Consider the following 14,869-nt stretch of genomic DNA (forward strand, 5'->3'; position numbering starts at 1 on the left):
TATATACAGTTCAGTGCCAAATCCGTCCTTTTATTTGGGATTATGATGATTGCTTCATGTGTATATTTTAGTATTTACTTTTTCAATGTTTATGGCTTTTCTTGGATGTTTATTCATCATGTTGTCTGTGTATCTATATATGTAAAAAAATAGTTAAATTTTGTCTGAATATTTAATAAGATGCAATTTTTGATTATATCCAAAATGTATTATTGTAACTGATTTTATATTCATGTATGACCAGTTTCAACATTAAAAATCTATTGAATTCATATTACTTTTTGGTTCGCAATTCAGTTCAAGTTCAGTTTTTTTTCTCAATGTAAACTCTATTTTTTTATTATGTAGATAAAACCATCCAATTATTTTACATTTTTCCAAAATTTGTGACAATTATTTTAGGTTTTAAAGGTTTTATCAAATAGTTTGAGTCATTAATTATGCTTTATAAAATTTTAAAGACGATATTGTTATTTTGAAAGCATGCATTTCCATACATTTGTTTGTTGAATCAATGTTTTTTGACATTTACATACTTCAGTCAAATCAGTTACAGCAGTATTTTAAAATGTTGGAATATGAAGAAATAAATAAAATATACATTATATTTATTTTAATAATTAATTTTGTTTTATTTTCTGCCCCCATTAAAATTCAAAGCCTCTACAAAATGAAACACTCCTTAGGCTTATCTTATAAAATATATAAAGTGGTCACTTAAATCAGCCAATGCCAGGTTATCTCTATCAATGCTTAGACTTCCATATTCCCTGTGCAATAGTGAGCGTTTTGTTTCTGTTGAGTAGTAGTAGTATTTTAGAGCTAATGCTCTGATCCCCTCTTGCATTGTTTTTTACTCAAGTAACAAAATAGCATCATATGTACGTACTAACAGTATTATGATTTCAATACCTACCTACATCCAGAAAATATTTGAAATCTACCGCCGTTATTTATATGAAAGAAGTATAAGTTGCATAACCTGACAATTGCTGACGATCTGCTGCGCAAATTGCGGCTAGCTTCAGGTTAGTAAATACTGTGAAATGGATTGAGGCGAGTTGTTGCGTTTCGTGTTGTCCGCTGTCGTGAAAATAAAAACAATATATTTTTCAATAATACGCGGAAATGTTTTTCTCAGAGACAAACTATGAAGAATTTAGAAGCGAATTCGTGTGTACTCAGTGAATTTCAGTGCGACGAAGATAAAAATGAAATCACGGGATGTCAAGGGCGCGATGAAAATCTCTTCGAATACAATAATATTTTGACTTGCGATTCCCAACTAGTGAAAAGTTTCGATATTTTGAAGGATCACTCGAGTAGCTCGACTGCTAGAAATCCTTATTACAAAAAAGTTCTATTCGGAGAGAAATCACAAATGAATCATCGTAATGGCACGAGCGATACAAAAGAATTCGATACCATTTTTGTCGCGCGAAAAGGCAGTCTGGACGACATCAAGGATGAAAAGCACAGTTTGAATAATTACAAAACATGGCCCGAAAGGGTCGAGAAGACCAAGGAAATTTTATGCGACGTTAAATCGCCGCAAGATTCTGTCAATATACACGTAAACAACGGTTTTGGTTTGGAAGAAGAAAATGATAACACCTGTCAAAATGAGAGGACCCCGGTGAATGAGCCGAATATTAAACATGTCAGGGGCTGCCTGGATATGAGCAATAACGGAGGTTGTCCTCAGGGGACGATGAAGCTGAATCAAGCTTTAGACAACATATCTCTGGCTTATAATCCCATAACGAAGCAGCTTCACTTCGTGACTCCTAAAGTTCCGAGTAAGGCATCTCCGCTGTCTTCGAGTATCAGTGAGTGTGAATCCAAAAAGGGTAGTTTCAGTGACGAAGGTAATTACTCTTTAAGTAATGGTGAGAAAAGTGATAGTCTGTCGAGTGAATCTCCCAGGAGTACGCTCATACGGTCAGGGCACCAAAGAGGAGCCGACGGAGGCAGCTTCTCCAGCACTATTAGCAGCCTCTCGGAGTGCTCGCTCTCTGGTTGCGTTAGCAAGGATGACCCGAGTGTGTGTGCAGAATCTCAAAAGTGTATCGCTAAAAATGACTCCGTTAAAGTGAAGAAGAAAGGCCTTTCCGGGTTCTTCAGCAGGTAAATACATACTTTGTTACTTTTGAGATCAATTTCCAGCATTTCGGCAGAAATTGTGTACCAACATGCCTTAAAATCGCAACGTCAAAAAAGAGATTTCAACTTTTTCTACACAATACTTTTATAATAATATCATATTTTCAAATGTAAAATATTTGAACATTTTGACAACTTTAGCTGTATCTTAATCCTTGTTCAAATAATTGGACACACAAAAATATTGTAAGCAAAAAAATATGAATCTACTCTCATTTCTTTCACTACCATTTGTTATTTATTTTTTCTTTTAATACAATGTTTTTTCACGAATATTATTTTATTCAATAGATCTATTACACCACCCACTATGTAATTTAGATTTCTGTACCAACAAATGGATTGTTATTACAATTTGTAAGTATGTTTATGGACGACTATTTATCATAAGTAAAGTACTAGTTACTTTCGTATAAGGCTTATTTATGTATGAAATTTTCCAGTTTATAGCATTTCTCACCATTCTATGTTGTATATGCTATCAAGTAATGTGTTTCTGTTCTACTTATGGCTGCTGGGTGTTTCACCGTTTATGGACTCGACTGTACGATTGTGAATCTTTATCAAAAAGAATATATTTTGAACGAACTCTACTCGGAAGTAAATAGTTTGTAGTGTTACAAAGGCAAACGAAAAAATCTCTCAAATGAAGACAAATCAAAAGTTAATTCAGTATTGTATGCCATTTTATAAACGAGAATAGTATTATTTTCAATAAATTTTGTTTATTTTTCTTATTGCGTTTTTGTTTTTGTAAAAAAAACATGTTTAAGTATTTATGTATATATGTATATAAAAGCATATAATAACGTAAATATTAACAACTTTGTTCAATGAAAACCGTAATTATTTAATTTTATTATTAAGTTTTTTTAGCCCTATAAAAACAAAATTTCAGTATGTCATTTTAACAATATTAACCCTTAATAACTAAACATTCGTCTGGCGCAGTATGCAATTAAAAACGTGAAACTTAATCAAAAGTATTTATTAAAAATAGGAACCGGTTACGTGGCACTTAAGTTTGGTTTATTAGGAATGAATGTAAGAGACGTTTAACAATAAATCACTATTCCGTACAGCTACTACATATCGGTCACTCCTTTCAAGAACGTCATAAATCAAAAATCGTCAATTTTTTAATTGTGCATGTTTTCGGAATGCCCAGAAAATTTACTATATCCCAGCAAAAGAAGCATTTTTTTAAACTTAATATTTACCCGCTACAGGGCAGGAAATGTTGTTTTTGCATTTTAAAGAAAAGGCATTGTTTAATTATTTCTTTAAATATACTAAATATTTTTCAAATGGAGAAAAAATCTTCAGGTTTTACATAAAAAGATCTGTTGCACAGTAAAAAGTTCAATAACTGGTTTGATATTTATTTTTAATACATTGTGTTATATTTTGAAACTTTAAAATCGTTCTCCTGAAAAATCAAGTTTTTTGATTTATGACGTTCTTGAAAGGAGTGAGCGATATGCCAATATTGTGCAATCTATAAATGGCATTGTATCTACAAATATAGTTATGTAGGGTTTATATTATTTATTATATCAAACACTGGATTTTTCACCCTACGCATGAGATGTCAATATTATAGGTATCTCAACTTGATATGAAACATCTATAGTTGCTCTTTATATAAAAGTCGAATGTCAGGTCGTAAGCCCTGGGATGCTCAGACTCCCATCTTCTTTCATATAAAGAGGCACGTTTGATGTTACACATCAATTTGAGAAACCTTTATATTTAGTAAATTTAACTTCATTGGCATAAGTTTATTAAATATTAGATGTACGTGTTTAAAAAATCATTCATAAATGTACGAAATTATGAATTTTAAATAATCAGTACCTAGAATTAGGCATCCACCCAGTGTGCATGTGAGTGGAATATATTGTATTTGCAATTGAATTAAGATAATTTCACCAAATTATGTATTTTCGAATTCAATACACTTTTCTTTTAGTTTTTTAAAATATTTATTTTACTTTTTATAAATCCAATTCATAAATATCAATTCTACTACTTTTAAATACAAAAATTGGTATTTTCGGCGTAGAAAGTTTTAAGTATGTAAAATTTGAAGATCATCTCCATAAAATGCGTGTCTAAACGATAAATTCTTAACGTCATAAGAAAAACAGTAGTAATTTATTTTGAAATTGTATTTGCATCGTAATTATTCTTATAATTCTATAGTTTTGTGGAGAATGTATGAATATAAATAAAATGCGTGATGTATTATCAAATTCCTTAGTACCCAGAATTAACAATAAATATGGCAGTCGAACACTGCAATATATCGTTCCGAACATTTTTAAATTCTTGCCGTAGGATGTTAGAGGGCAAAATAAAATATGTGACAAAGGCAAAATTAAGGAATGGGTAAATGATCAGGAGTTAATTTTATGAAAGTTGTAAAATGTTTATATTCTTAATTTTTCTCGCTTTTTTGTGTGTATATTAGGTTAAAATGGTTAAAAACAATGAAAAATGTATTTAAAAAGAACCCCACCGACAAGACACACAAGGTGGCTTGGGTCTCTGCATTTTTTTTAAAAATGTGCTTAAAATTGTTTTAAATGTATACAATTTATATTAATAACAAAAAAAACCTACTTGGATTTTTGATAAGAATAAAAATGTTTTGTTAAGCATAAAAACAATGCTTAATAAATATTTTTAAAGATTCTAGTTTACAGAGTTATAAATCGATGTAGGTTCAAACAATTAGGGTTCTTTTGAATTTGAGATAATTATAAATTTTAATTTAGGCAGACAGATCTACCTATGATCATCAATAATTCCATAATGCAATAATAGCCCAATTAATAATTTAACACTGAAGGCACATTTTAGTATATAATTATTGTTTATTTACGAGTACAATCTCAAATCGTGAAATAGAAGCGTCACGTTATACTACCGAACGTACCTTTGTGTTGTATCGTTTATTTTTAATAATAAAATAGCTACTTTTATCAGAACTATTGCACTGGATCACACATGTTTAGCAAATGGCAGGGTAACTACATGAAATCTATGTACCTACCTGCGAGCATATACTCAGATTGTGCTCGGTCATTTTGTTTTCTTTGTTTTTCGAGAGACCTCGTCTCGCCACCTGCGCAGGGCGATTGACCACTGACCGGCCACCTGTGCATTTTGTGTATGGAGCCAGTTGTTGCGAGTACTCGCGCACCATATACTATAAGCTTACAGTCTCCGCCAGTAACAAGAAACGACCGCACACCCAACCATTTTCGTGATGTTAAATATAATGCTTGTTTAAACGGATAAAAAGAACAGCTGCTTCAAGCAGAAATTGATAATGGATTTATTTTCATTAAAAAAGTTATTTGTAAATGTATTAAAATGATCAATACCGAATGTAATTGTCTTTCCTTCTTCAAACCCTTATCCGCACCCCAATGGTGCATAAGGCACTGGATCATATAAACGCAGTGTTATCTTGATCGTTAACACATGAAGGAAAGGTGATCAGTCCTCCGCTTCCAGGTACCAGTCCAAGGTTATATTGAATAAATATTATAGTGAAAAATCACTTTTATTTATTTGACCCTCCCATGGGAATCGAACCCGGGACCTCCAGAACGGTAGGCGAGCGCACTGACCAATTGCACTATGGAGGCGGACGAATGTCTTTCCTAGTCAATTATAATACTTTTCTTTATTCGGAGTATCTTCGTCTCCAATTAGTTCGCACAATCAAGGTTCTGCTGCATTAAACTTGGATGAATAAGACAAGTGAACAAATCGATATTACATATGGAGTGCCTCAGGGTAGTATTCTGGGTCATCGTTTTGAACAAACATAAATTTTCTTTGTAATCTACACATTTACGGTTCGATCATAAGTTTGGCGGGTTTTTCTACTTTTCCGAGAAAACACATACTCCATGTGTCAACGAAAAAACCGGAAAATATCTAAAAACTATGTTAAGAAATGACTTCATACTTACTACAGTGCCAGCTCGCTAATCCGAATGCAAATCGTGCCGTGGGTCGTTCGGATTAAGGAGTTGTTCGGATTACTGAGATTATTGAGAGAAATAAAAAAAGATTTAGGCTTGTAAAAATGATGTCTCTCACCAGTCTGATGATGTCGGTAACGACGAAACCCGGTCGCTGGTCAAATAAAAAAGTGGAAAAGCTAAAAATATTGGTTTTAATCTAATAATAAATTAAAAATGCAATTCCATCACGAAGTGTCAGTGGATAATATAAATCTATTGTAAAAATGATTTTCATTTTACATCTTTATTTAGTGACCGAAAAATAATTTTAAAAAAAATTTTAGCTTGAAAAATCAGATATTTTCTTTTGAACCAACGAACCTAGCTGGTGTTCAAGGGCTAAATTACGCATTCGTCTCAAAACCATCAATTGCTCAGTGTTCTGGACGAATTCTTCGGCCCAGTTGATGACTATATTGAAAGCTTTCACGGCTTCCGAAGGTGGAATTTTTAAAACTGGCATCGTTCGGATTACAGCGCGTTTCGGATTACGGAGCGTTCGGATAAGCGAGCTGGCAATAAACTTACCCTTAATTTAACTAAAACTAACTTACGTACACCACTGTGACTCTTTAAAAATAAATAGTAGTCTTGTTAAACTGTGTCCGCCTCCGTAGTGTAATGGTTAGCATGCTCGGCTACCGTTCTGGAGGTCCCGGGTTCGATTCCCAAGGGGGGTAAAATAAATATTAGTGATTTTTTCACTGTCATATTTATTCAATACTACCCTGGACTGGTACCTGAAGCGGAGGGCTGATCACCTTTCCTTCATGTGTAAACGATCAAGATAACACTGCGTTTATATGACGCAGTGCCCTATGCACCATTGAGGTGCGGATAAGGGTTTTATTTATTATTACTTGTTAAACTAAAGTGCGTCAACCTTTTAGGGGCGGTGTTAGTTTCCAGCAGTAAGTTAGATTTATGAGCCGAGCTTAAGTCACAGTGTACTGAACAAGAGAACAAAGGAAAACCTACAATATCAGCTGCGTAGTATGTATATTTTTTTCGTTCGCTACAAGAAATACAATACCTGCCTACCTAATGATGTTAATTACATTCTATATTTATTTATTTATTATTCATCAAACACGTAATTACAAAATACATTTTACCACTATGTGCTCTCACAGTGTTTTCCTGTGCCGACGGCACATTTTATAATACTATTTTATAATAAAATTATATGAAAAGTAAATTATTTATTGACTTGGCGTTTAATTTGTAGAACTCCATTTTAATTTATGCATTAATTTTAAATCAAACACAGATTTTTTGAGTCTACTAAGTTGTATTTTATTAACAAAAAACACATAAAAAATTATATTGTGACAATTTGTGATTTTGATCTTCACATTCGTTTGATAATGCCCTAACAAGGCGAAACAAGTGTCACAATATAATTTTTTATGTGTTTTTTGTTAATAAAATACAACTTAGTAGACTCAAAAAATCTGTGTTTGATTTAAAATTAATACATAAATGAAAAGTAAATTGTTAATGACATGCAGTCAAATAAGACGTGGCCGAATGATGTGCTCTATTTCAGATCTACCCACCTTCATTGTTCATTTATGAATAGCTCTTTTATACGTAGTTTCGTTATTTGGTGACTTTATGGATAATGGAAGCATGTTATACAGCTTTATTGCATAATATTTCAAGTTCCTTTGACCGAACGACGTATGTGTTAAATTTTGTTTGATGTTTTTCTGTGTTTTTGATCTTGTGGTTCTTTAATAATAATAATATTGGATGATTTAAATAGCGCCATTTTCGTAAAATACTACCTCGAGGGCGCTTATACAAACAAAGATTATTATATGGAAATTATAATGATAATATTAAAGAAAAACATCGTCAATCGTCGGAGTCTGAAGGGCTGTGTATATTGTCATAGTGTGTTATTCGTTATTATTTATATACTTTTCTGGGAGGTGCATTTGTGATTTGTCATTTTGAGTATGTAATTCTTAAATGCGTATGTAAGGGTTATTTTTGCATGCATTTGTATAACTGTCATAAGTTTCATGTACATGTATACATATATTGTACATTCGTAAAAAAAAATCAGGGAATCAGTGCCTCATTTAGTATGGCTTAAAACGTGATTAATATTTTAAATACCATATGTTTAATATCAGATAACATTCACATGTAATGAATCAAAAGTCCCAATAAGGGGCGTGCCATAATCATCCCTATTTACCGTTGGTGGATTTTTAACCCTTTGCACCCGAAGGCCGCCTCTATGGCGGCATGAATGGTTTGCCGTATTACTCTAGTGCCGCCGCTGCGGCGGCAAGGAAATAAAGTCTTATATCTCAATATTTTTTATACACTGTTTTTTTTAGTATTCAATATAATTTAACCAAAATCTTATTACAACAATTAAATAGTAAACCACAAATATAAAAATATATTATTTTTAATTTTTGTAAAATTTCTCTTATTTTAAGTCAAATTAATGATCTACCTAAAAAACACTTCGAGTTGGCGGTATGCACATACCAAAAAACTTTCGAGTGCAAAGGGTTAAAAAAATCCCCATTTTTTTCTATACTTAACAATTTTTGAAATACCATATGTAAATGAAACTGTTGGATTTTTGACTATAAGACTGCCTTTACCTTTTCTTAATAATTAATATTGTAAGTTAAAAAATAAACTTTTTCTTCTAATAATAAATAAATATTTTATTGTTTATTATTGAAATGCTGATTTGACTATAAGTGCCTGTTGCTCCATAGCTTATAATTTATAGCTTGATATTCTCAGACGCTAAGGCTATGTTTTTTTCCTATATGAAACATCCTGTTATTGTGTATACCATGTAATCTAACGTTTGCCAATCTTGCATACCGTTCTTTTTTGTAATGCGAATTCTCGGTATGTTTTAGAAGCGAATTCCGGTTTATCCTCGACTTCCTTTTGAGTCAATGATCTGGATATGTTTAAAAAATGTTGTTCCTAACACTCGGCGAACGTATTGATAAATGTTATTGCGAAACTGTTAACTTTTAAACATTCCATTCAATTTATGTCGGCAAGCTGAGAAGCTAATCTAATTTAACACACTCAACCTTTAAAGGATTGTATTAGAGTCGTTTTATGTTTATAACAGCCGATATAATTAATATTTTCATTCCTGATTTTCTTTTGGAAAATTCTCCTTCGAAAAAACGTTATTTTTGTAAGTTGGCAATGAATGACGTCACAGAAACGTTGGAGTTGCTAAATTATTGGCGGCTCTATTTGTTGATGTCTATGGTCCACCCTCCCACCTCCCCTCCCCTCATATTTGTATAACACTGTAGCACTGTACCTACTTCCAATAGTTTTTTTTTTCAACTTTCGTCAGTGTATCAGTATGATGTTTTATATAGAACGGACGTCACTTATTAAGAAAATAATGCTTTTTACGCACAGCTGCCGTCTTATGACGCACGTTCGGTAATAGTTTATTGACGTATTACCTGAGTATTGTAAACACACGCCCTCGTAATCGACTGGGGCTTCTGTATCTTAATTAACTCCCAAAGGCGAGTTCCAGATTTTCTGTTTATTTGGCCCGTAAACTTTGGTAAATTGTTAACAGGGCTTTGAAATCCCTCGAGTTTCGATTGAAAATAATTGATCGCGAAAAATATTTCATTCAACAAGCATCTTAGGTATTAATAGCTTATCAATTAATTTAAATTTGGAATTTAAAAATGTCCGAAATAGAGCTTGAAATTACATAAGATGGGAGAATACATATCGCTCACTCCTTTCAAGAACGTCATAAATCAAAAATCGTCAATCTTCAGTTGTGCATGTTTTCGGAATGCCCAGAAAATGTACTACATCCCAGCAAAAGAGGCATATTTTTAACTTAATATTTACCCGCTACAGGTCAGAAAGTGTTGTTTTTGCATTTTGAAGAAAAGGTATTGTTTAATTATTTTTTTTAATTTACTAAATATTTTTCAAATGGAGAAAAAACCTTCAGGTTTTACCTTAAAAGATCTGTTTCACAGCAAAAAGTTCAGTAAGTGGCTTGATATTTATTTTTAATACATTGTATTATATTTTCAAACTTTAAAAACGTTCTCCTGAAAAATCAGTTTTTTTTATTTATGACGTTCTTGAAAGGAGTGAGCGATATGTTGAATCCCATAGAGCCCCAAAGAACTTTTTTTAAATAAAATTATGTCCACAATTTTTTTTTGGCAGATTCGACAAATAACCCACCTATATAACGTAGGATAAAAATAATAATTATCTCATGAATATGTTCACAAAATTGCCTACAGCCGCTTTCAAAAATCCTTTATAAAATATAATATAATTCAATGTACACGTATTGTAATAAGTACTTACTAAAAAAATTATTTCCAATCCATATGCCTTAACTAACTAACTAACCATCACGCCGCTTCCCCGCAGGGGTAGGCAGAGAGAATAGAACGCCACACCACTCTGTCTTTGCAAACATTCTTCGCCTCTTCCACGTTCATGCATCTCCTCATACATACCCGCCAATTGTTACGACTTCGAACCTGACCACTTTCAAGTATTTGGCATACCTGATCGTGCCATGTTTTTCTCGGTCGTCCTCTGCCTAATATGCCTTTATATATATATATTTTTTTATATATAAGTACGATTTTGAAATAGTATATTTTTTTTCAATGAAAAAGGTTGTATTTGAAATGAAAAAGATTGTATTTGAAGAGAAATAGGTTACTTTTGAAATGAGAAGGGTTGCTTTTGACATGAAAAAGGTTGCTTTTGAAATGAAAAGGTTGTATTTGAATTTTAAGAAAACTGTATTGCTAGCTAAAATGCCAACTTTGGTCTCTAGACCTCAGTAAGTGGTATTTCATTTGAATCATGAATATGAGTGTTTCATTTTTATATATATGCCAACGCTTATTGTTTTTCAAAACTTAAATTAGCGACTTGCTCCATTTTAATTATGCTCTATATTCAATAAATATTCAATTATGTTTTCTTTTATCGGATGAACAGTTGGTGTGTACTCGAAGTCCCACCAGAACAGAGCGCTGTGTGAAATTGCAGTAATAAAAGGGACGGGCTCGACAGAAGTGCATCGTACACATTGTGTGGCAACGGAACATTGTGCACAGAAAACCTACTTCCTAGTTCAAGTGGGTGTGTATTGCATCCTACACGTACAATAAAATGCTGAACTAAAATTCAGACTAGATGCCGAACGAGGAAGCATCGTGACGTAGTAACATGTTTTATAATATTTGCAAAACTATGAAGAGATGTATGAATGTGGAAGAGGCGAAGAGTGTTTTCAAAGACGTATGTATTAAGCTGAAAATGGAAGCAAAAGAAGACCGTGGAAAACTTGTCATGATCATGTTTTTCAAACATGAAATTGAAAGTGTTCGTTGTGTAAGTGTTCAAAATTCAATCAGATGTTCAATTGGTAGTATTGTCATGTATCGCATCTTAGCCGAGGATAAAATTTGGTTTGAAATTGCGTGTGTAAGGAAACGCGCTTATTTTACGACTTAACCACGCGGATATAGAATACCTTCCACCCGCGATCGCACTGCTAGTCGACAACAAAATGCTTCCTGGCTCTAAATTATGTATAATATGTACCTACTGCAGGTATTTTGTTTTTCGACGTACCGGATTCAAATCTTAAATTTCTTGAGCAAACGAATTGTTTGTTACATTATACAAACAGCTTGCTTCACGTCAGACATTCATTTTTTTATATTATGACGATGGCTAAATTTCAGTATCTGTAATCTGTAGCATGTTAAACAATCAACCGACTATCAAAACGAATTATGACTGCTTCTTTAATGCTTTTTATATAAAACGTCCAACCATTGTTTCTATGCAAATTCGTTTTCGGGGTTTTCCCAGGATTGTAAAAAAAATCTTTGATCTGATCGTTGTCTTCCTTTTCTATAGCTGCTTTTCGGATGCACATTGTATAATTTAAGACACATTTATGAATTTAATTTAACGCTATCAGTAAAAGCGATATTCCTCTAATGGTAACGCCAATTAGTCGAAATTCAGTGGATTTGTATCAGATTAAAATAATTTTAAAAAAAATCCCTTAAAAAAAAATACCACACCTGAAAAATTGTAAGGGTTGTAATCCCTGGGATACTAAAACTTTCATTTTCTTTCGTTTAAAAACGACTTATGCTTCGTCTCAAGTTATACAGTAAAACCTCGATATAACGGACCCCAAATTTATCCGAAATTCGGATTGCGTTTTCGTAATTTTAGAAAGTTGTATTTTTTAAGAAAAATATAGTGAACTTCAAAAGTGCAAACAAAACTTGATTCCTTTTTCAAAGCAGGATTACCGAAAGCAAGCGCGTCGATATCAAACAGTAACGCACTTCACAACGGGTGTCCCAAGATAATAAATATGATTTTATTTATGTTTTGTACTGCTTATTTATATCGTAATTCAATTTCATATTTACAAAAAAGTTTTATGGTTTATTTTAAATCTATTTGTATATAACGGACTTTTGGCTTTAACGGACACCCCCTGCCACCAATCAGTCCGTTATATCGAGGTTTTACTGACTAGACTTTTTTTAAGTTGTTTAATTTGCCATTTTTGATCAAGTACATGTTGAACTCTTTTAGCTTAAAGTAGCTTTCTTTTGTTTTCTTTACCTATTTTTATTTCGTCGATGTATACTTAGAAGTACTATAATAATACATTACGATGTATTAGATTACAAGAGGGCATCACCGACATATTCATATATCGACGTGCCCTACGTAAAGTGCTCTAACTACATTTTTGTCAATTTTGAGATATTTGGTGTATGTTATCAACTGACCGTTATCTACAAATATAAACAAACAAAAAATATATTAAATGAATTATGCTTAGTTTTAAGGCGTATAAGACGCTATCTACATCGAATTTTCGAAATGAACTGAACTCCTAAAACGCTAACTACTTAATTTTGACAAAGCTTAAAGTTTTAAAACGATTTAATACATTATTTTATCGTGTTTTTGAATGTGTAATACTAGTTTAGAATTTCAGATATAACCGTTTGTCAATAAAAAAAAAATACGTTGAAAAAATCTTCTAAGCTCTCTCCTGTAAAGTAACAGATTTGCAGATAGAGTACTTTACGTAGGGGCCGTCGATATGTTGATCTCGGATTTTTTTACAACATTATTAAAATGACAAGTCTAGGTCGTTTAAACTCAATTTCTAGAAACTCATCTCGAGAAAATGGACGCCGCATACCTGTTTGACTATTTACCCACATTAAGCATTATACCTGAGCACATAACAATTACTCGAAGAACGTGAGCTTTATTGCTTTGGTTTTTCATAATACGCGATTACATAAAAAGCCATTCATGTTTTGTTCCCACGTCCAATAACAGAATAATGAATATTCGTACCTCCCAATCGCTGATTTATCGATGGCAACACTGGTAGATACTATACATACGGTTAAACAAATTTATGGGGCAAATGTAATTGGAAAAGGAGCAAATAAAGACCAAGGAAAACTTGGCACAATCAGGTGTATCACATACTTGAAAGCGGCCGGGTCAGGAGTCGAAATAATCGGCGGGTATGTACGAGGGAATGCGTGAATGTGGAAGAAGCTAAGAATGTTTGCAAAGACAGGGTGGTATGGCGTTATTCAGCCTACCCCTGCGGATAAGCAGCGTGATGGTTAGTTAGTTAGTTTGAGTTTTTTTACGCCATATTTACTTACTGTACTTTTACGTTTGTTCAAAATCTTTTATCTTCCAAAGTCTTTCAGAGTGTTTCACCGATTGCTTTGGAGTTTTGGCACAACGTTGCATTAGAATATGCGCGTGTTTTTATACATCTTTATAAATTCTACTCTATTGGTTATGCTTACTAATATTATCGTAGGTTATTCGAAATGTTTACTATTATATTATTATCGTTGGTTATTCGAAATGCTTACTATTATATTATTATCGTTGGTTATTCGAAATGCTTACTAATGTTATCGTAGGTAATTCGAAATGTTTACTATTATATTATTATCGTTGGTTATTCGAAATGCTTACTAATGTTATCGTAGGTAATTCGAAATGTTTACTATTATATTATTATCATTGGTTATTCGAAATGCTTACTAGTATTATCGTAGGTAATTCGAAATGTTTACTATTATATTATTATCGTTGGTTATTCGAAATGCTTACTAATGTTATCGTAGGTAATTCGAAATGTTTACTATTATATTATTATCATTGGTTATTCGAAATGCTTACTAGTATTATCGTAGGTAATTCGAAATGTTTACTATTATATTATTATCGTTGGTTATTCGAAATGTTTACTATTATATTATTATCGTTGGTTATTCGAAATGCTTACTAATGTTATCGTAGGTAATTCGAAATGTTTACTATTATATTATTATCGTTGGTTATTCGAAATGCTTACTAATGTTATCGTAGGTAATTCGAAATGTTTACTATTATATTATTATCATTGGTTATTCGAAATGCTTACTAGTATTATCGTAGGTAATTCGAAATGTTTACTATTATATTATTATCGTTGGTTATTCGAAATGCTTACTAATGTTATCGTAGGTAATTCGAAATGTTTACTATTATATTATTATCATTGGTTATTCGAAATGCTTACT

The 14,869-nt window shown here is 32.3% G+C and overlaps 2 protein-coding genes across 4 annotated transcripts in view; one reads left to right on the forward strand and one right to left on the reverse strand.

The window, feature by feature from the left end:
- The window catches only part of brn (beta-1,3-galactosyltransferase brn), a 435,255-nt gene that overhangs the window by 342,431 nt on the left and 77,955 nt on the right, over positions 1 to 14,869 (reverse strand). The window lies entirely within an intron of this gene.
- Positions 1,034 to 14,869, forward strand: part of LOC148309577 (TBC1 domain family member 12-like) — a 75,379-nt gene continuing 61,543 nt past the window's right edge. For all 3 annotated transcript variants that reach the window (XR_015837513.1, XR_015837514.1, XM_088259887.1), the window contains exon 1: positions 1,034 to 2,127. Coding sequence is in view for 1 of the 3 variants with exons in the window: in XM_088259887.1 (XP_088116013.1) it covers positions 1,151 to 2,127 (977 nt within the window). In the remaining 2 variants the exon portion in view is untranslated. The remainder of the gene's footprint in view (positions 2,128 to 14,869) is intronic.

This window comes from Brachycentrus maculatus, unplaced genomic scaffold (genome assembly GCF_059751285.1).
Source record: "Brachycentrus maculatus isolate JH-2025_06_01 unplaced genomic scaffold, ASM5975128v1 h1tg000121l, whole genome shotgun sequence".
In the NCBI taxonomy this organism is placed as follows: Eukaryota; Metazoa; Arthropoda; class Insecta; order Trichoptera; family Brachycentridae; genus Brachycentrus; species Brachycentrus maculatus.